Raw genomic sequence first — 23167 nt, 5'->3', positions numbered from 1 at the left:
AGAAGGCCAGTGGCATGCTGGCTGTATCAGCAATAGTGTGGCCAGCAGGACCAGGGCAGGGATTGTCCCCCTGTACTGGGCACTGTTGAGGCCACAGCTCAAATCCTGGGCTCAGTTTTGGGCCCCTCACTACACAAAATCATTGAGGGGCTGCAGTGTGTCCAGAGAAGGGAAACAGAGCTGGGGAAGGGGCTGGGGCACAAGGCTCCTTGGGAGTGGCTGGGGGTGTTTAGGCTGGAGAAAAGGAGGCTTAGGGGGGACCTTCTCCCAGGTGTAACAAGTAACAGGACAGGAGGAAGCAGCCTCAAGTTGCACCAGGGGAGGTTTAGATTGGATATTAAGGAAAATTTCTTCACTAAAGGCACTGTCAAGCACTGGAATGGGCTGCCTAGTGCAGTGGTGGAATCACCATCCCTGGAGGTGTTTAAAAGCCATGCAGTTGCGGCACTGAGGTACTTAAGTTACGGGTAGCTTGACAGTGCCTGGTTAATGGTTGGACTTGGTATCTTAGAGGGATTTTCCAGCCTAAGCGATTCTATGGCTCTATTATTTCACCGCCGCGTTTTTGCTTTTGGTTTTGTCTTTTTTTTCCTGTGGGGATTTTTATCAAATTAAATCAATAAGGCGTTTCGCTGGGGCTTGTCCGGCGCGGGGAGCGGCGGGGCCGCCGTGAGGGCCAAGCGGGGCTCGGCGGGCCGGCAGGGGGCAGCAGTGCCAAGGGCTCTGTGGGGCCGCTCGCCATGGGGGGCACGGAGCGGTGGGCACGGAGCTGCGGGCACGGAGCTGCGGGCATGGAGCCGGGCTGTGCCCGCACACACCCCCTGCCCACTGCATCAGTGCTCCTAGGAGCTGTCAGAGCGGCTGGATCTGCCGGGAAGGGAAGCCGGTCTGCCCCCACCTCAGACAACGAAGCCGTTCTCCCGTTCTGCTCGACCAGTTTGCAACTGCCTCATCACCCCCTGCCACTTCGCTACTGGAACTTTGCTGCTGTCAAGGAACCTGGGAGAAGATTTCTGCTTTGCAGAAGGAAAATTTGCAGTTGCTGTGAGAACCGCAGAAAACTCAGCGCACTGCTGCCAAGGCTGGGGAAGGAGCAGGAGGAAGGCTCCTTGGGGCCGAACCAGCCTGTCACAGGACAGGGAATGGCTCATCCGTCTGTATGGAGCTCCCAGGCTCTGGGCTGTGGCTGTGTCACAGTACCTGTGCCAGATGAGCACCAGCAGCACCAGTGTGTTAACAGCCAGACTGGGGCTTTTCCCATAGGATCGCAGTCTTTCACTGCGGAGTCTTCCCACCTCCTGGTCCCAGAGAGACAGAGATAACACAGGTGTGCTGGCAGGCTCAGCCCCATGCTTTAAGACACAGTCATATCACCTGCTTGCCAGCCAGCGATGGCTGTGCCAAAGGAACTAAAGTCCATGCAGAACATAGGAAGAGTTTCACATACAAAGTTCAACAAAGAGGATATATATCCAGAACACAACTGCTCTGCAAGAGAGCAGGAGAAGGAGACTTGTGGGTGCACCTGGCCCTCCTAGGGCATATTGCAATCTGGGGACTCCCTAAAGGAGCTGCTGCCATCTCCCTTCCCAGGCTTGAGCCTCAGAGAAGTCAAAAGCAAACAAGGGCCCCCAGAGGCACCTGGGCGGCCACCATGCTGTGCCTGTGCAAACATTCATTGCCTCTGAGAGGGCGGTGGTGATAACCCAGAGCTTTGCAGAGCTCCTGCAGCCCTGCACTGGTGACATCCTCACTGCCTGGCCCCTGAGGGGCTTCCACATAGCAAAACTGGCCCCAGCTGGATCGGATCACCCCCATCCTGCTGCAAACCATGTTATCACCAGGGCTGTAAAGATAAAACAATTTACCTGGGGCTGCTCTATCTATAACTCACTCTTCCCTCCCCCTTCTCTAAAACCACTATTGCAGCAATGAGGCAACTGGAACTAAGGTACAGCAACCACCCTCAAAAAAGATTCTCAAACCATGCCCCAACCCTGTTCCCCTTTTACATTTGGCTCTTGCTCACTCTGATTAGTAGGACTGGGCTTGCCAGGGCACTGGTCTTCCCCTTTGTGTCATACCAGGCTCTTGGTTGGTGTTTTAACCTGTAGGGAAGTGACAATACTTACAAATACAAGGTTCCTTGCTTGGAGCACCATACCAGATGGCTGATGTGAAGTGCAGTGCCAGATGCTGCGGTGGCTGAATTGCCCTTTGAAATGCACAGTTCCTTAATTGAAAAGTGTCTATTTTTACTTTATGGTCCTTTTCAGTTAGACAGCTTGTGACTGGGCCATTTCTCAATATTATCTCCCATTTCAGGACTGCCAGGCACACAAGGAGCAGGAGGTGCCAGCTACCCAGCTAGCTCCACCAGTATCACCTTTCTAATGCCATCATCTCCCATTAGTATATCATTTAGTCTTTTTTTGTTGTTTTTTATTTTGAGCTGGTGATTTTGGGCCTGCTTCATAAAATCCAGGAATCATCATTTTGAGAAAAGCAGGAAACTGGGAATTGCAGGTTTTGCCCTATAAGCCAAAGGTTGAGCCAGAGCAGAGTGATCCCCCCATGGGAATCTCACCTTTTTTAGGGAAAGTATACAGGCAGAGAAGATCCTAGGAATTGATAAGGCATTAACTGTGCCATGGGGTGAGTGATCTATTCAGCTTTCTTCCTGCCCTGTTTTCTCCCATCTGGGAACTCCAGTTTCTTTGGACAAACCTTTGCTGTGTTGTCCCCAGACACCTAGCCCCCTAGTTCATGCAGGGTACACACATCTCAGGGTTTTCCAAACTGACACCTTCCTTCTGCCCACCCCGGGGTGGTGTCTTCCATTTGTTCCGGGACGCCGGCAACACCCTGCCTTTTTCCCCCTGCTGGTTCTTCTTGCACCCGCACACCCTCCTTTCCTCTTCTAGGTTGTTGCTGGGCAGAGCTCAGCTGCAGGACATTGTTACAGTGCAATATACTCACTAATAGCAGAACTGACTAACAGCTATGCAGGGGGAAGGGTGGCTTGAGGCTGGCCAGGTCCAAGTGCTTTTCTTCTGCCTTTTATTATTCCTAATTCTCACCCAAATCAATGTGATGCTGTCCACAGAGGCCTCTGCCATTCCCCCTGCTTCTGCAACATGTTTAAAACCTTAGATTCCTTTCAAGTAGAGGAATGCCCCCAAACACATGCCTCACACGTACAAGCATTTATGGAGGAAGTTAAATTCTCTAATTGCTTGGCTGGATCAATCCCTGCTGGATCAATCCCAGCACTGAGCTGAGCAGCAGAACAATGTACAGCCCTTGTGTCCTTATGCACCAGGCAAGGCTTATCAGCCATGTAGGGGCTAATAAAGCAGCTTTCAAATGAGTCAGGAGACTTAAGGCTTCTTTTATGCAAGATTTTTGTCTGGGAATATTTTTGTGAGAATGTTTAAAAAAGAGAAAGGAGCATGACTTCAATCTTTTGCAGAAAGCAAATCCACTTAAAAGTGCTGTTGGGGTTGGTTATTTGCCATCATGAGAACACTGCAGTGGGGACGGTGGAAATGAGCACCACACTGTCATGCCTTTCCTCTGAAATTGCTGGGATCTTGTGTTTTCACTCACTCTGCACACTGGCATTCTCACCTCACTGCTGCATCCTGGAGTGTGTGCCAGGAAAGCCAAAAAACTCCCCCTTTGGCTGGACATAGGTCAACAATTTTGTTTATATCACACAGAAGAGTTTTGGTTTGTTTAAAAAATATACACTGTTCCTCTGGAAAGCGTTCCTTCCTATGTTACATCCAGCCGTCCCAAGGAGGAACTTGGCTACTCCTCTGAAGTCAAACAAAACTATTCATCTGTATCTCAGGTTACAACAGCTCCTGAAGAGTAACTGGGAAACACTTGGAATTCTGTGCAGTCCGTGGGCTCTGGCAGATGTGAGGTGCTTACTTTCAACTTTACACGGTCGCTCCTTCAAACTCCAACTCACAGAGTAAAAGCACAAGAAAAGAAATTCAGACCCTGAGAAAAACGGGTGTATCATATTAGGAAGAGAACTCTGGTTACCCTGAGTGCAAACACAAGCAGTAAGTAAGATTGGAAGTAGGCAGAGAAAATGCCTAATGAGGCCCGTGCCTGCGGTATCTGCTAGGGGCAGGAAGCCCTGATTAGCTGCACACTGGAGCATTGTGTGGGTTTGTATAGGATCTGACTTCCCAGGTCATGAAATCAGATCCTGAGTTATTTTAAAAATGAGCTGCTATTTAAATTATTTTTCAACTTCATGTTTGATATGTCAAGTCACATTTATTTGGGTAAGCTATGTTTTGCTCGGACACCCACAGCGCAGCCATCACTGCATTCCTGGTGCTGGGGGGTGTTCTGGCTGACAGCAGGCACTGCCGTGGGGACATTTGCACTGCCAGGCATTGTCCTCTGGTACTGACACAACTTTGTCTGGATTTTGGAAAGAGAGATGCTTATTCATGGCTGCGAGTATGTGTTTTTTCATTTAAAATCAACTTCATAAATCAAAAGTAAAATTAAACGCCCTGCAGCAGTTTATCAGTCAGAAAAATAGATGAACCAAGAAAAAGATATGAACTTCATAACATTTCCATGGGAACAAGCAACAAGGGTATTTTGGACAAATGAATTAGGTGAATTCCTGCATGAGACACTCCCAGGGAATGCCCTGTCCTTGCTCTTCCAGTATGTGCTAGATGGATTTCAGTTTAGTTGTGTCCTCTGATTTCAGGATAACAAAAGCACAAGCAGCCTTGCTCTTGGGCTGTTTACAGCCTGTGTCAAAACCAGACCTTTAAATTCCAGCAGCGAGTCTCCCTGGGACCCAAGGCAAAAGCAGCACTGCAAGTTCTTGCAAAACACTGTGTTTGCCAGATGGATGGCTGCTTTTGGCACCAGTTTCAGCTTCTGGATACAGATATAATGCAGCAAGACATATATATACACATATATAATGCAGCAAGAGCTCTGTGTAGAAGAAAAACCATGTTCATCCAGACACAGAGAGATGAAAATTGCCCCAGACACAACTGCTATTAGAAGCAACTGTTGCCGGAATACTCTTTCCAAGTGTAAATTTCAGTGCAAATTCTAGAACAAGTTATATTTTTCATCATATTTCTAGAGAAATCTCTAGATGCCTGAAGACATCCCTCTGACCGATTTGGACTGAACTGCTGCTGCAGGCTCTCATATTGTTGTCTTCCTTGGATAAGAGAGGAGGAAACAAAAGATGGAAAAATTCAGAACAAGTTGTATCAAAGGTCCTAGCCAATATCTGTATAATGCAGAACTTCTTTGCCTTCCATAGAGCTGCTGAATAAGGAAAATGCAATCCATATGATGCAATTCATTTGATTCATGCTTTGACTTGAACGGCTTGTCTGGGTTTGGCTTCACTTGGTAGAGATCATGGTAACAAAAGGAGAGATATAATGACTACTTCATCAATTGAGAAGAAACACTTCTATTGTCTTTCAGAACCCAGTAAATAGGTAACGGGTGAAGAAAATGAGCAGTGTGTTTGGAAACCTTTGACACGGGAGGCTGGGAGGATCTGGCTGTGATGCTGAGCCAGGCTCCATGCTGCCAACTGCGCAGCAATGCCATTTATGGTCACTTAGTCATTAAATCTCTTCGAGTTACGGTGCCTGCGGCTTCTGAAAAGGCAAACCTTTAACTACTGTGAGCCTCAGCTGCTGGATCTTTAGTGTTACTGGCTGGGTGCTGGGTTAGTGGATGAGCTGCCCCGCGGGGATGTGAGGATTAGCATCTGAACACTGGTTTGAATGTGCTACGATTTATTTTATGGCATTTGTTATGCATGGCTTTTGTTTTAATGCACAATGCTGTCCTGTGTTTGGATAAGGCTATTATGTGGCAAAAAATTATAAATACTTAAAATCTTGTGATAAATTTCTAAAGCTACCTGGGTGCTATAGCCCATGGCCCAGTTATTCTTTTTCCAAGCCTTTGTCCTGACAACTCATAAGTTTTGATGGCCCCAGGGTACAAACCTTCAGTGTACTGCTGCTTTGACAGGAACCTATGGAAAAAAACTGAAGCATTCTGCTGGCTTTTCACCACACTTTTCTGCTGAGATATGATGCAAAATCACTTGTGTGGGGTTAGTGTAGTGTGGGAAAAAAAAAGTCATTGCTCCTTTTGTATTAGCAACACCACTGAAATCTTTAAAATGTGACATTTCTGTTGCACAGATCCTCAGAAAGGCGATAACTAAAGCACGACCTGCCAGGGGCAGAGAAAAGTCCTTTTACCTTCAGACTCAGCTTGAATGCTCAGCCATGGCTGATTCGTGCTCTAAGCAAAGTGTGCAGATGTTGGATTAACAGCTGAGATTAATCCCTGTTCTTGTACTCTTACAATCAAAGCAAGCTTTTGCTGAAAAATGCATCAAGCAGAGAGCATGTACAGTGTCCCAAATGGCTGGGATCTCTCATGTATGGCCCATGACTTGGAGGAATCCAATAACATATCATCACATGGGACTGTGACAAGTTGATTACCCTGAAATAGACCTGACTTCATTAGTCACCCCATCATGTGCTGTTCACTGATGTCAGTGAGGGCCCTGCCGCCGCTCCCCACACCCTTCTGCTTTTGCAAAACCCGGCTTCAACAGAATTTTCCTCAATGATACAGCCGGTGTTAGGACTGCCCTTTCTCTCTGCTGTTAGCATGCTCCAAAAAACTCATGGCAAGTGTCCACCGTGGAGCCCCATGGTACCATTCCAGGGCTTTCAAGGATATGATAAATGAGATTAAATTTCTTTTAAGGATTGTCAGTCATCCCAAAAAGAGCAGCAACAGACCTGCAAAGGCCAGACAACTTTTATTTATCTTTACAGTTTAAAATGTGCTCCTAATTTTTTAAAATCCTGCCAGCAAAGCAACTCCCTGTGAATTTGGAGAACTTAATGCCATATTCTGGTCTGAGAGACATTCTGGACTGACTTTTTGCTAAAAATAGAGCATGAATTGAATGATGAATTGCCCTTACAATTTATTCCATTTATCAAGGCTGTATTTTCAAACACAAAATATTCTGAGCAGTTCCATGATAAAACGGTGAGTATATGGCAGAGGAAGCCCTCTGCTGCTGAATTAAACAGGGTCTTTTTAAATTGAGCCTTGCAGTGAATTAGCATAGAGGAAGAGTATTTTTAAAACAGTGAAAAAAACCCATTGCTGTGTTTTCACAACCACCTAAAGAGAACCAAGAAAGCAATGACAGTATTCTTCCTTCCTTGTATCTGCATCTAGCAAGTAAAGGAAGAACGGAATGGAAAGATCCTTGTCATGCAGAACAAATCAGAAGAAAAAAGTATCCATCCCAGAGCATAGTATTGAAATCTCCCTCCCTTTCTGCCTAGATACATATATCCACCCAAATATCTACCCATATAAATATGCACATAAGGTATTTCTGCAAGGCATACATTAGTTCATTTGCAATAATATACAGTACCAAGATGGTATTCCAGCAAGTACAGATTCATGGGTCAGCTTGTTTTTATTTCTCTGTCTCCTGATGAAACTTGAAACACAGATTCACTTGTGTTAAACTGTCTTCCAACTTGCAGTTGCTGCCACAGCTGGATATCACGTTTGTGGCCAGGCAGGTCCCAGACAGGGCACCTCTCCTGATCTCAGTCACCCGTGCAGGCGATGGGGTGCTGTGCAGGCAGGGGCTACCCCTCTTTGCTTCACATCAACCAGAAATCTTGATGAGACCATAGCTGTGAGAGTCATCTGTTACTGGGAAGAAAGGAAAGAAACAAGATCTGTTCTTCAGAGCAGAAATTATTTTGCTTTTTTCATTCTCTTCCCATAAAGCAATCTTTGTTTCCCAATAATCGTGAAAGCAGTCAGGATGCAAAAGGCTGAATTCTGATCAAAAGCCCTGTGATGTGCAGGGAAGGGCACCTGTGACATGGGCTGCTGCATCCAGACCACCGGCACCCCACCAACCCTGCATGGTGCCAACAGCAACAGCCCTGACTGTGCCACTGCCCTTGTCCTGAGTCTAATGGGGTGAGCTGGGCTTGCATGTCTGTGCCAGAGCTTTGCTGAGAGCTTCACATCTGGTTTTGTGCCTCAGTGCTTCTGATGCAATAGATGGATGGATGGATGGAAGGAGTGCTGGAAAGCCACTCAAAGAAACTGCTGTCTTTATGTGTGCAGAATATGTCATTGCACAATATATCATTGGGATGCAAATTTTCTTTGCTGGGTCTATGGAAAAAATTATTTTTATTGAAAATTTTAGCAAAATATGGACGTGAAAAATAGAAGTCCTAATACTAATTTTGTCTTTTTCCTGTGTAATTCCTATTCACTGCCTTTGTTACAGAAAAAACAATGGCTGAAGCTTCAACTTCCAGCATGGCACAGGCACAAAATGATATTAAAGAGTTTGCATTACTAGGTGTGGGACTGAAAAGGAAAGGAAATTAAAATATTATAAGCAATCAGCTAATCCGGATGTGGAACGGTTGCTAAGGAGTCTCAGCCCAGGCCAAAGTCAATAAGCAATTAGTATCTATTAAAAGATGAAGTATAGGATGATGGGAGAAAAGTCCTTGAGAAAAGGCTCAGCTCCATGTTTCCAGGCTGCCTTCCCCTGGGCTGGACAAGCCTGTGCTGACAGCAGAGAGCTGCTCGCAGAGGCACAACCTGCCCTGACTGCAGCATCTCTATGCCCTGTCACTGGCTTTGGTCTGTAAATGAAAGCTCTCACCTAATGTCAGTTTTTATTTGAATAATAAAAGCAGCTTCCTGCTGCTTGGCTCAGTAATTTGAGGAAAGAGCAGTGACTGCTGTGCCATGAGATACACCTCAACATTTCAGTATACTAAATGTGATCTCTGATTTCTTTGATAGTTTTAAAACAGGAGACAATGCTGATTAGTGAACAATGGAAGTTTAGACATAACTCCCACTTTACCTCACCTTCATATTTGCTTCTTTCTTAATTTATTATCAACAAATGCATCTAATATAAATTAGTCTGGGGGAAGGATCTTTTAAGTCACTGGAGAGAAACCATGGTGTGATGGTTTAGTGGAGGCATTAGAATAAGACCCTTGAAATAAAATAATTGGACATCTGTATTCTAATTTTCTAGCTGAGAATGACTATAGTAATTTAATTAAATAAGACTTTATTGATTGTGTTTTAATGGATTTGTTTTCTCTGACAGATACCTGCACCTTTCAGTGTGGCAGCCTTGATGTAAATAGGTAGACACGTACACACTTCACTTGAATCAGTGGAGCAGCTCCTGGTAGGAAAACCAAGACCGTAAGTGCCTACTGGATTGGAGCCAGGAGCCAAGGGTGGGCGGGTGGGCACAGGCTTCCCTCGGGATAGGGACACACAGGGACACCTCACCGCAGCTTTCAGGGACCCACTAAGTGTCATAAGATGTCTCGGCGACCTGCAAAAATTCAGTATGCAGCAAGACAGCTGGAGTAGTTCTATTGACTCTTCTGTCATCAAATGAGTCAGCAGCAAGTCAGAGTCTTGTAGGTCAGCAGGGAGTGGCGCGCCAGGAAATCAGTCACAAAAATGGGGGGGGAAGCAAAGAACCCCCAAGAATTCGAACCATAACTGACTACTTTTAGAAGTTTCTATTATTTTCAAATGGCCGATAAAATCGTATGTGCTGGCACAGAGGTTGCTGTCCCTTTGCCACACTGCATCTCGTGTGAGCACCCTCAGCCTCTCCCGGCGAGGGCTGTGCAGAATAGAATCCCCCCGGCCCAGAGCACAGCTCTGCTGGGCACCCTGCACAGCTCTGCAGGCCCGGCGAGGGGTCATCCACCCGTGGCTGCATCCACCCGCGGCCGTCACACAGCTGGCGGCCTGACCTGTGTCCCCTGAGTGGGGCTGTGGTGGGGCTGCGCGGGTGGCTCGGGGGCTGCGCTCCTGTTCCTCCCGCGGGTTTCATTTGTCTGTGGGCCGAGGGGGCTGCACCCCGGGCGGGCAGTAGCGCTCCTGCCCGTGCCCGGGGGCCGCGCCCCGGCCCCGTCCGACACCTCGGCCAGGTGAGCGTCGGCCCAGCGTGGACCCCTGTCCATCAGGGGCTCGGCCAGCCCAGCCCAGCCCAGCCTAGCCCAGCCCAGCCCAGGCCGCCCCCGCGGGCCGGTGCGGCGGGGAGCGGGGTGGATGCGGCGGAGGGCGTGCCGCTCCCGGTGGATAAAGGCCGGGCGGCGGCGCGGGGCCGCGCAGAGCGGGCGGGTCGTGCAGCGGGGGAGGCAGCAGCAGCAGCGGAGGCAGCGAGAGTAGGAAAAGGCGAGGGGCCGCTGTAGAGCACCGCGCCGTTCACTCTTTTCCCTCCCTCCCCGCAGGCGGCCGGGCGGGGCGCGGGCGGAGCGCAGCGGATCGAAGAGGCGGAGCGGGGCTGGCCATGAGCACGCAGGCGCGGGGTCAGGGCGCGCGGAGAGCGGCCGATCCCGACGGCGAGATGCCCGCCACCGAGAAGGACCTGGCGGAGGACGCGCCTTGGAAGCGGATCCAGCAGAACACCTTCACCCGCTGGTGCAACGAGCACCTGCGCTGCGTCAACAAGCGCATCGGCAACCTGCAGCATGACCTGAGCGACGGGCTGCGGTTGATCGCGCTGCTGGAGGTGCTCAGCCAGAAGCGCATGTACCGCAAGTACCACCAGCGGCCCACCTTCCGCCAGATGCAGCTGGAGAACGTCTCGGTGGCCCTCGAATTCTTGGAGCGAGAGAGCATCAAGCTGGTCTCCATCGGTGAGTGCGTCTCCGGCGGGCCGTTTTGTTACTTTCTCGTTTTATTGTGTTTTTTCGTGCGCTGGACCTTTGCCTGGCGGAGCTATGACGACGGGGCTCGGGGCAGTGGGGACTCCAGGCTCGCAAGCTGAGGAGCTTCAGCTGCTTCTATCTTTAAAGAGCTCTGTGTGCCGTGGGGCTGCCCCACAGCCCGGCTGCTGGGGCTGGCAGTGATCTCCTGTCCTCCTCAGTGTCCCTCTTGGTCACCACTTCATAGATGAAGCTTTGCTTTCAGGTCTTTCCTGAAGAAACCCCCTAGCTGGGGCGTGTTCTCTCCCTGTGCAGCCAGTTCCTCCAGGCACTGACCCCTCCAGCAGCCCGGCAGGAGTCTGCGGCTGGACGATGCCGCTCTGGCTGGGCGTACCTGGCCTCTGGCGGAGTGCTGGAGCCAGACTCACGGCGGTGCAGAAATAGCTGCAGCCGTAGATAGTATAGGAGAGTGGGGAGACTTTGCTCACCACAGCCCAGTAGATGATGCCAGTGTTCAGATGAGCATTGATGCTTGCCTAAGCACAGTTGCAGCTTTTGAAGAGGATTGCACTTTCTCCTCAATCTTTCTGCTACGGTAGGTTATGGCAGAAAATGTTCAGGGAACCCTACTAAGCCCAGGCAATGGGTGATTTGAGCTACTGCCACCCAGGCTGCCATGAGATTTGCGCTGTACTGGAGCGTGCAGTTGGTTGATAGCTGGTAGTTTGGAAGGTGCTGGCATGCACGTCGGATTGCGGATGATCCCTCAGGAATGCATCCGTTTACCGTTTGGGGAATAGCTCAGGTGTGGCCACAACTTCATCTGTAAAGCAGTAATTGGAATGCCTGAGAGATCTCTGGGAAGGAATGTGAATGCCTTTTCTAGTTCTTTGCCGGATAACTATAACTACTGCTTCCTGATGACTTTGGCCTCGATGAATTGCACAGCTGAATTTGGGTGAGTGTAGCTCTCCTCAGCTGTCTAAAATGCTTGGCCAAGGTAAAAGCCGTTTCACTTCAAACGCTTTAACTACAATAGCAAGAAAATAGAAACTTCTCCAGTCTGGGGGAGACCTGGCCCTCTCTGGAAACCTGTAGCTGGGTACCCTCTTCCTCCTCTCTACTAATGTGTAAAAGCAGCTTTGGACAAGAAGTGAGGACTCTTGGTCCTGAGTGGCTGACTGTTCTCCCTAGGCAGAACAGCTAATGTACTTGCAGCTGGGAATGAAGCTGGTGCTAATTATTTACTTAGAGCTGGATTCCCTTTGCACTCAGTGGGGTTCGAATTGCAGCTGCTGATTCCTGGGCTGAGCTTTTGCTAACATCAGAGCTCACCTTTCTGTGGCAGCTGCTGGACTAGCTCCAACACCAGGCCAGCACTCCCCTCCTATTGTATTGTTTTCCCTAGAAAAATGTTGTTGCTCCAGCTGCCTTCCTCTTTGTCTGTGGAACTTCCCGAGGGTGACGGGTTTGGGAGATCAAGGCTACTCCAGTCAGGTCTGGCTTTCAGTGACTTCCTTTCTAGAAATGCTGCTGCAGCAGCACAGCTCCTTTACGTGGTTAGGCTGAACTGCAGGGTGTCTGTAATCATTTAAGACATGTCTGTTTGTTTTACGGCTTACTTGCATTGTATTGGCTATTAAAAAAAAAAACAAATAAAATTTTAAAAACCCAAACCCTGAGAAAACTTGAAGCTTTGAGAGAATGGAATGACTATGACTGCTGATGCTTTTGCCATATCCCAGCCTCTGCCTGAAGGAGTGTACAGCTCCATCTGTGCTCTGCCACCTGAGCTGGAGCCAAGGAGTAGCACAGGAGCCCTACTGTACAGTCCTGGATAAACTGAGCCTGTCCTGAAAAAATGTTCTGAATGCCTTTTCCAAAAAAGACATTCTGAGTAAGCCTTGCAGTGCTCTGCTGGGTTGAAGGGCTGAAGCTGTCAGCACCTGTCCTGCAGGTGCAGTGTCCATTAGGTTTACTACCTGTTCCTGGTGTATTTTTCCCTGCAGATTCTGAAAAACTTGAGGCTTTCTTTTTGTTTCTGCTGTTTAGTCTCTTTTGTGTTGTTGAACAAAACCAGGGTCATTGCAGACCCTGGAGCTGAAGTGAAAAAAATAAACTAGTAAAGGCTCTAGGTGGAGGATTTTTATGACCGGGTTGGTCTTTAGGGCCAACTCTGAGCCAAATCAACTGGGAAAACCTGACAGCTGCGCCTGCTGGATTTCTGGCATTCATAATGCCATCAGACCTCTGCTAAGTGGATGCAGTGCCTGTTCCAGTTATTATTTAACTTCCAGGAACATTTTGGAAGCCATGTGTTATGGCTCAGCTACTGCTGCTGTACTACAACCACATTTTAAAACCTTTTCAGTAGCAAGGTTTTGGCATTCGATGTTTGTCTATTTTAAATAAGTCTGCCTATACTCCGTGTTTGACCACACCCCTTTCTGGATGCGCATTAGCAGCCCAGCCTCTCCTGCTGCTGTTACCCCTTGTTTAGTCTCTGCTCCAAGCCTTCTACTAGTTTCAAGGAGCTTTTCTTCTAGGTATGAAGTGTCTTCACTACAATGTAAAATTGACTGCCTGTATGATCTACTGTAAGAAAGGCCATGAAGCACGTAAGTGCTTTGTGCCATCCAGCAAGATGGGAGTGAATGTTTCGAAAAAGCTGCTGTGGGAGCAGGTGACTTCACAGAGCCTTCTGCTCAACATGAGGTGGTTGCTGTGCTGCTCAAGTGTTAACAAGTGTTAAGTCTAGCTTTTTTCCTTGTCTACTAGACTGAGATAATTGCAAATTCCTGGGTGCTGAGTGGCATGCTGCATGACAGGCACTGGGAGTAGGATGCCAGGAATGTAGAGCACAAGGGCTTTGCTCATGGCTAAAGGGGCTGATCGACTCTACAGATTACTTAGCAGAGAAGGGAGCGTGGTTGAAGCTAATTTGGCATGGCGTTTGTCCCTAGAAACCCTGGTAACTGTCAATAGGAGTCAACTGATGTACCTTAGAAACAGAGGAGTTAGGTGGCTGAAGCCTGGCAAATGGTTTTGGGGTAACACCTGCCAAGTTTCACCTGAGCTTGCAGCCGGCAGGTCCTGGGTGCATACTCTGCTGCTCAATACCTGTGGGCAGTGTTCTCGTGGCCACTGCTCATCCAGCAGCCTCATGTCACTGGTAGAGGGAGGATGGGTGCCAGGCTGCCTTGTTGCATAAAACTGCAGTCTTGGGCTGCTACCGTCGGATTGAGCAAACTGAAAAATGTGGTTTCTCTGCCAGGTTGCATTTTCACCAGGTAAATGAGCTTGCCTCACAACGGCAGGATGTGAAGTGGCAATGTAAGCATCTGCTGCAGTAGTATCCAGTGCTGCCCTTGGCTGCAGTTGTGTGATTTGTTTACAGCTTTGTCTCTGCAGTGGTCCTGTGTCCTGCTGCAGTGCCTGTGGGGCATTAAGCTATGCCAGGAAGGAGATGGGCGAAGAGATGATGGGGTTATAATCATGGTGTGTTCGTACTTCCCTCATGGAGTTTGGTGGTGGCATATCCCAGCTGCAGGAGTACTGACCAAACCTAACCTGTGCATTGGGTGGAATTTTGGTTAATGACCAAGTACTTGATATACACACTGTGGACTGTAGTGTGCTTAAGGTGAAAGTACCTGTGAGTCTGAGGACCTTATAGAATTCTCATTTTAGGAAAATAGTTGAAAACCAAGTTTCTTCTCTATGTTGCTTATATGTTAGAGTGCCAAAGCAAACGGTATGTTTCTAGAGGGAAAACTAGTCTCTTGTAAAACAGTAAATGTGTTGTCCTGTAACGTTTAGAGGTAGGTCCTTGAAAACTGAAAAAAGAAAATGTATTTTCAGCCTGTGTACATTTAAGTGTTCTTCTCTCTCCCTCAATGTTCTATTAACACATCATAAGGAGGTAGTCAAAATACACTTGTATTTTGTCTGCCACTTATCTATGACTTCCCTGGATGCTGCTTTCTGGAAAATATCCAGTGTGTCTTGGAAGCAGATTTCTGCTTCTTGGAAATACGACAATTTCCTTCCCCTTGAAAATAATTTTTGATAGATGGACGGTAGACCTCTTTGCTGGAGGTGGCTTCAGCTTTGGAAGGTGCTTGGTCTCCCCAGGACCTTCTGTTTCAGTACTTGGACTGCTGGTCTAATGAAAAATTGCCTTTGCCAGAGCTATGACTTCCAAGTTACAGGAGACTTTTAAGGTAGCTTACACAGACTGTTCTTGCATTCTTTTACATACGAGCGGAAACTTGTAAAGTGATCAAACTTCGGTAAAATTACTTAGAGCCAGTTAGACTAATGTGCTAAACAGCTTTTTCATTTAAGGCCCTGAAGGCTATGCCAGCTATTCAAGATGGATTGAAATTTTAACTGCTCCATATTCTAATGCCACGTCCTGTATTGACTTACATGGGGATGTTTAAATCTAAATGGGTTAGGATAACTCTTTGCTAGCCTACAACTGTAACCTAAGAATGTGGTTAGCCTTGTGTGTGGTCATGCTGCTATGTTGCCAGCATTGTTCTGTGTCTGCTCCAAGCAATGGGAAGTAAAACAATGGCCTCTGAATCCCCTAGGCTGCAGAGGAATTCTGTTTTCTCTCTGCCGCTCAGAAAAAGACTTTGAGTGGCTAGTGTGGGTCCTGAACAAGGGCCTGCTAAGTTTAGACCACTAATCTGTGTTTAGCAAGCATACCAGAGTGAAAGTGTATTGCTGGTCATGCTGGAGTGAACAAATCTCTGCTGTACTGTGATGCTTAGCAGGTCCCTGCCACCAGCATCAGGTGGCCCTGTTTTCCTTTATTGCCTGGCATGATAGTGAGCTTATGAATATGTCACTTGACTCATAGAGTAAAAAAGAGAGCTCAGTGAACTGGTGTTTGGCTCTGTCTGGTGTGATACCAGTGTGCCTGAAGAGCCTGTCACAGTGGCTCTTGCTTACAAAGCATTGGGCGTGACTCTGGCTGTTGGGGAGGTAACCAGGCTTTCTGTAGACAAACTGTAGGTACTTGTGGGGTTTTCTTGCTTTTTTTGGTGTCCTGTGATAGTACTGTGGGTCCTATTCTAGAGTACCACCCATGGTAGTGATGGTGGGTGGAAGTAGGAGAAGATGGGTAGCTGCAATCAACTTGGATATTGCAAGAAAAATGCAATCGGATATATACCAAATGTGTCTCTGCCAGAGGAAGTAAATGCTGTGTAGCTGAATGTTAACTGCTGTGGGAAGAATGGAACCCAAAATATACATAAAGACTAGAAGAAGGCACCACCTACCCTTGTTCGGAGATCTGAGCAGCGTGCTACAGCCTTCCCTTTCAGGCTGAATTCCTGCTAATGGTCAAAGGTGATGGTGGACCACTATGTGTCTTTCGCTGGTGTTTGGAGGAATAAGAGTAGCAGTTTCATGAAAATACTATATCTGTGAGACTTGGGCTAACTGCTTCTGTATCTTTTCTTTATTGTTCTTGTCTGTCTGTGTGTGGTAAAAGTGGATATTCACCCCACCCTCTTGCAACCCCCTGCCGGGTGGGGTGAGTAGAGCTACCCTTGCTCTTCCTGGGAACTTGACCTCGGGTTCAGAGTTGAGTCAACTGAGCCCATTGCACAGAACCTCAAATCTAAGCAAGCTCTGCCTGTTTATTTGGATTTGTGCAATGAAACTCAAGTGAGTTTTCCCCCCTAGGTTCTGCTTCTGGGGACTTGGCGCAGATTTTCTTTCCCCACCAGGCAAAAGTTTGTGTAGTTGCACTCCTGCCTGTTTGTGTTCCTCCTAAGGAAGAACTAGTGCTCTGTAATCTAAGAGGGAGGACTTTCTTCGAGGTCATCATTAGGAGATAAATCCCAGTTCTGTACTCAAAAGCCTTGCAGTAAGTGTATGCTGTATCTTAACCAGATGGTTCTCTCAACTCTGATGTGGTCTCTAACTTGTCTGTCAGCCTGCCTTGAGTCTCTGTCCCTCCTGCAACTAACCTTGAATTTTGAAGATGCCTACATAATATCTGGTACATCACAGTGAGAATTGGATCTGTGATGGTCTTTGGGTTCACCTAATGGATTGCAAATCCTTGTGTAAGTGCTATTCTGCTGTAAGCAGTTGAAGTCTAACATCTGTAGTGAGATGTAATGCAACGTCTAGTTCCTATTGTGCTTGTACATGGCAACTGGGATACAACCACTGCAAGAATAAACTGCATTTTTGTGTTAGTGAAAACAAGCTAGGCCACTTCAAACAGCAGCCATATGAAGCTTTGCCCAAGTTCCTGGGGAAGCAAGGGTTGCCTGGCACATCCTCCCTTGTGGTAAGGCAGCAGACACTGCCCTGGGCTGCCTGGGAGTGGGCAAAGGGTGGAGTAGCCGATTCCTGTCTCCCCTGGTGTGATGGGTTGAAGTTGTTTGAACCTCCTGCTGATATTGCTCTTGAAAGAAAACAGCCATGTCTCTCTCAAATGTCTGAGAAGAATGGCCACACAAGCAGCTGCACTGTCTGGTTACTATTGGGATGATTCCTCTGAGTCAGGTGATGGCCCTTTGCTGTTCCTTAAAACTTGGAGAAGTAGACAACTAAACTAATGGGAAGGAACCAGTAAATACAGAAGGCAGTCTCCTTAAGTTATAAATTCAGCAGATATTCAGAGTTAATTTGTCTGGGTCACTGAAATATAGCAAGTTTTACTGATCAAGCTGGTGAGTTGGTAGAGGCAGAGCTTTGACCATGGAGGCTGTGGCCTTTCTTGCAAAGGGACGAGCTGTTTTCATCTAACAGCAGCAGCAGGTTGCATGAACTCTCCTGTTACCCAGTAACAGCACAAAAATTGCTGTAGGCTGCAATGACATCATGGGCTGTGGCTCCTTCTCTCTTGCTTCAGGCCATGCTGTAAATCATGACGCATTTATTTGTCAGAGCATTGAATTACTCCGGCATGAGCTGGCCAGGCTGCGTGGCAGCACAGTTCCCAAAGGATGAGTCCTACGAGGGCAAGGTGGGCACAGACTGCCACAGTGACCCTCAGCCTGCCTGCTGAGAGGGGCAAATGGGCAGTGGCAGTCACAGCACACCCCACTACACATTGCTGTAGTCACTTCTGGCATGGTGTGGGTGCTGTGCTGAGCAGAGGCTGTCAGCTGCCCTCTGCTCTCCCCATGCTGCTGGGGTGGCTCTTGCTGCCTCCTGCTTGCTTGGGTGGGGCGCAGGCGTTTGCAGCACTGATCGTAGCGCTCTGCATGGCTGCTCCATGCAGAGCAGCAGCTGAAAGCACTGGAGACAACTGCTAGCCCACGGCTGGTGTGCTTCCACCCGCTTTTTGTGCTGAAACCTGTGTGATGAGCTCTGGGCCGAGCTATTAAATGCTATTCTGAAACACCAACTCTTATCCTTTGCATTGGTGCTGAGCATGTCTGGTGTTGGTGCATGTGAGCTGGGGGCTGCCCCAGCCTGATCTGGGAGTAGGAAGCTGGTGGCTGCTCTCCCCTGCAGCTCACAGCCCACGGCAATGTCGGGCTACCCTGTGTGCTTGTGACTGGTTTTGATTAGTTTTTTGGCCTCTCTTTTAAGGAGACAATGCATTCTGTATTTCTGAGCCTATATTAAAATGCACCGTCGTAGTTGGTGGGCCCAAACTGAGCAACTGGTGGGCTATGTTGTGTACATGTCTGCTCTGGAGCCCTGCAGCAGAAGGCACAGCGTACAGAGCTGTGCTGAGCAAACAGCTGTGATATGTGCATTTGAAGGTTATCCAAACACAGAAGAGGAAATACTGTTCCCCTCGGCTAGATACTAACTTGCTCTATCTGTGTTTCCTTTAATTGCTGTAATTAACTGTTTTGCATTCCCTTTTCTCACAACAACCTTGCAGTAGTAGGTGCGGCAGTTTTAGTGGACTTTCCATAGGCAAATACTGGCAAGCCAGGCCCTGGAACTAGTTTGTCTCAGTGCTAAAACACTGATGGGTACGTCTTGGAAGTGAGTTTTACCTTTGTGCAGATCCTCCCTTTGTTGTAAGGTGAGTGGTAGGAGCAGGTTTCCCTGGCCTCAGATTACAGGAGCAAAGAGCCTGACCTGGGGTATATGTGCAGGGTCCTGCATTTGTCTTTGTATCTTCCATGCTGGGAACTGACAGTGTATCTGTAATGGTGTGAGACACAAATCTTGATTTATCTCTGCTTTTGATCCTTGCTACAGAACAGGAAATGCTGGCTTGCTAAACAAAATTGGTGTCTAACTGTCATCTTGATGGTGCAAGGTATCATGTGTTATTGCCTCATCACATCTAGACAGTGAATTTCTGCAGGGTTTCTCTGCAAAACTAGAAGTAATTCTGCTTGTTAGTCTCCCAAATAATCTAAAATCTAGGCGTCTGAGCTTCCTCCTGGATGTTCCTAAAGGGCTGTTGTTTGCTGATGTCACTCTAGTTGCAGTGACTCTGAGCAGTTGTCATTTGTTCAGACATGGCTTATCAAATTCCCTTTTGGGGCACAAGTTGGTGTCGGAGAAGACTTAAAATATCGTCTGTGGGAAGACTTGGGATATTAATGGTGTTGTTTCAGTTTTGTTCCAGCTGTTGATTACCAATGTGGTTGCATGCAAATATCCTATAGCTCATGTAACTGCTAGAATAAGATCAATGATCTAATTAAAAGTCAAATAGAAACAGCTTTAGTTGTCTCTGGGGATTATTTCTTTCGGTAACTCTTTTAGGCGTGTAGTACAAATGCAGCTATGAAGAAGCAGAAGATGTGGGCTGGTGACTGCCAGGAAAATTTGTGGTGATACTTGAAAGGGCAGTGACTTCTGGTGCCACAGCCTGAGCTCACCAGTGCTGGATACTGCTACTGTCAGAAGTCAGGACAAAGACATGGAGGGTTTTAAACCAAGACTGCAGACCTTCTATAGTGGTGTCATCTTAATGTTCTCAGTATTTGTGATTATGTATTCCTGTGCTATTTAGTGCCTGACTTATGTGAATTTTATGCTCTTAACAGAAGATGCAGCATATGTGCTGGACAACTGAACAGTGACATCAAATGTGGGTGGCCAGAGGGAGCTGGGTAGCTTGTCACAGCCCAATACAGCTGCTTTAGAGAAGACCCCAACTTGCAGAGTTGCTGTATGTTGATAAACCAGCTCCTGTATTAATAATACTTCTCTGGACTAACCTGAGTGCTGAGCAGGAGCAGGGATTGCTCACTCAAGGTGCCAATGACCAAGTGAGTTGTCTACTTGGTGGGAGGCTCAAAGTCAGATGACCAAGGAGTGCCCCTGCAGGTCCCCAAGCTGCAGTGTGTCCTGGGGCTCCCTAGAGCCTGTGTGGAAGCAGGTGTGGCTCCCAGGTGGCCAGTTTTGTTTTTTGCATCCAAAAAACTTAAAAGAGCCTGAGATAGTCTTCTAGTGGTCCAGGTTCTCTCCAAAAACATGAGTGAAGAAACACTGATTGCACTCGGCTCACAGCCACTGTACAGAGGGGTGGCTCAGCACTGCCCTTGGTGCTGTCACACGGGATGATCTGTGACTGCTCAGTGAGCATTGCTGAGCGTGCTTATGACTTGCAGACATCTGCAGTTATAGACGCATGTGCTACTCCTGGACAAGGGTATTGCAAAGACCTTGTCCCAGAGAATTAATTGCATTGCCACTGGGATTCTCACTGGATTATATCCCAATCTACTGCTTCCTGGAAGGAGGCAGTTTGGAGCTACCCTGCAAAGGAGTCTTATGGAGAAGGTTTATTTGCTGTGAAAGCACCATGAGCAGCAGACTTGAGTGAGGAGCTGCTAGTTCAAACACTAAACAGTGGCGATGTCTGGGATTTCCTGGGTGGAAAGCTCTGCTGAATGACTCTTGACTCAAACAGGGAAGCCCCCTGAAGTTAGTGGCAAAAGCTCTACTTCAACACTTCAAATTTTGCTGTGGTTTAGCTCTGAGCTTGGTGTTTGAGTAAAGAAGTAGTTCTTCTGATATAGATAAACAACTGAAGAAAATGATGTCATTTTGAAAGGTTTTAATTGCAAAGAGAAGAAATGAGCTGCTTCACACATAGTGCTGCAGCTATTGGTTGAAAATACTGCCTAAGGCAGAGGAAGTTCAAATATTTAAATCGACCAGCTTTATTACTTAAACATAGGCTTTAACAAGCTGCAGAATGTTTCTTACTCTACCTGTAACAAAAGTAACTCAGACTTCTGAAGCAGTACCTGGTTAGCAAGAGTATTTAAGCTCAAATGTAGAAGCTGAAAGAAACGGCCCAGACTTCCTCTGGGAGTAATATAAACACCTGTGGGGCTCTTGTTGTGTCTGGTTGGAGGTAATAGTATGCCAGTAAATATTTTTTTGTGAAATGGAGGTATTGCTAAAAAATTATGTTGTCTAATAGTACATCAAATGTGGTAGGAACCTGGAAGAGTTATGGGAGATCAGACTGAGCAGTGTAACTTGTGAAGTTGCTGCGACTATTCCGGCTCTAGAAAAATTGTCCCTAGAGCCAGTGCTCTACATTTTTAGTGCTGTTTTAAAAATGTGAAATACAATAGGCTTGTAAATGTGAACAATGTGAGACTGCAGGTCAAAAATGTGATCTTGCAGCTGGTGAGACTTGGATAATTGCCTGCACCCTTCTTGGTGAGTATGTGTGTGATGGAGTCCTGTCCCTGAAGACTAGGGAGAGATCTGCAAGCTTGTGAAATTTGGAAAGACTTGTGTGAAGCCTTTAGTTGGGGGATTTGAAGTCCAGCCTCTGGAGAGGAAAGGTAGTATCCCTCTGAGCACTGGCTAGTTTGGAAACTCTGTTAGCAGCCAGAGCCTGTTATGGCTGAGCAGCTCCTGACTAAGTTGGACTAGGCTGATGCTGTCAAATGAGCAGACCTGCCTCTGCCTTTTACTAGGAGAATGAGAAGATGGCCCCTGAGCAGAGCCCTGGCATGGGACAGGACCCATGGTGCAGGAGGGTAGCTCTGGGGGCTGGCAAGCCCATGGCAGCTGGGGTGAGATGGGGACTTGGACTACTCAGGGCCATGCAAAATCCACACGTTTGAAGCAAAGCTTTGTTGTGCAGGGAGTGAGTTTGAGTGGGAGGTGGGGGTATATGGTTTGCATGAGCGGGTGTCGCACAGCTGGGGCTAATGTGTGCTCAAGCTGTACCATTAATCCCAGATGGTCCTCTAGACCACCCGTTCAGACTGTGCCTCTGCAGATTCAGCACCGTGTTCCCGGCCATGAAAGCTCCTCTCAAAAGAGGTCTGTCTGATAGTGGTTGCCACAGTTGGATGAATTACCTGGGCCTCAAGCCAAGCATCTATTCCTGATGTTAGCGGCTTGTAGCTGAAACCGTATAAACACAGCGCTGTCGTGTGTGGGGTGTTAAACACACACGGCTCAAATCCACATGGTGCAGGGGAGAGCCTTGTGTGATGTGCAGATGGAAGTGTGTTTATGGCTGCATTGCATAAGCATACAGAAATGTATTCAAGCTTCATTGTTTCCCCAGAAAGAGGAGGCGAGCCTTTTTCCTTCAGGACTGAGCGTACAAAATGTTTTACTTAAAAATTGGCATTCCAGGAAGAAAGCAACCCTATTCCTTCTTGGAGAGGGCTAGTCATGGCTTCCAGTGGAGGAGGAGGAGGATTGGTGTCTGTATATCAAAGCTCATGGGGAATTAAATCTAGCTGGCTCACACACAGAAGCTTGAAGACATCTTCCTAATGGTCATGGAAAAGCAGCAGTGCCTTCCAGGCCACGTGTTTGTAGTGACTGTGTCCTGCACATCCTTGCTTAGTGTGCAGCTGCAGAAAGCAGCCTGGCTGTATGTCACCCCCTTCTGTTCCACACTCACATGGTGATGCTGTGGTGATGGCTGGAGCTTGAAGACAGGATAAGGGCTTGTTTTGGGTGTTTCACATCACAGCAGTACAGAAGGGCGGTGGCCTGGTGAGACAGTTCTGGTGTTGGGGTGTGTGGGTGTTAGGCTACTTCTGGTGCTGTATGTTTGTGTTGAGTGAGTACTGTGTCTGAATATCAAAATGAACTGATGAAATTCAGATTTGGAGGGTAACTCCAAAGCGCCTGTTCCAATCTGCACTGAAGGTACAATTGCACATGTCATAGTTTAAGCTCAGCCAACAACTCCACCCCACACAGCTGCTCACTCACTTCCCTGCCATGGGATGGAGAGAGAATTGGAAGAGTAAAAGTGGGAAAACTCGTGTGTTGAGATGAAGACAGTTTAATAAGCAAAGTAAAACAAGGCATTCATTCACCACTTCCGATGGGCAGGAAGGTGTTCAGCCATCCATCACATGTAATGGTTACTGGGGAAGACAGGTGACATCACTCCAAATGTCCGGCCCTGCTTC

General features: G+C 47.7%; 1 protein-coding gene across 2 annotated transcripts in view; it reads left to right on the top strand.

Moving 5' to 3' along the window:
- FLNB (filamin B) overlaps window positions 1-23167 on the top strand; it is an 88580-nt gene that overhangs the window by 7515 nt on the left and 57898 nt on the right. For both annotated transcript variants that reach the window (XM_088171466.1, XM_088171464.1), the window contains exons 3-4: window positions 9239-9339; window positions 10389-10796. In XM_088171466.1, the coding sequence (XP_088027592.1) occupies window positions 10448-10796 (349 nt within the window). In that variant the 5' untranslated portion in view covers window positions 9239-9339; window positions 10389-10447. The remainder of the gene's footprint in view (window positions 1-9238; window positions 9340-10388; window positions 10797-23167) is intronic.

Source organism: Sturnus vulgaris, chromosome 11 (genome assembly GCF_052056855.1).
Source record: "Sturnus vulgaris isolate bStuVul1 chromosome 11, bStuVul1.hap1, whole genome shotgun sequence".
NCBI classification, from domain to species: Eukaryota; Metazoa; Chordata; class Aves; order Passeriformes; family Sturnidae; genus Sturnus; species Sturnus vulgaris.
Note: the sequence above shows the minus strand (reverse complement) of the source record. Positions and strands in the feature narration are given on the sequence as shown.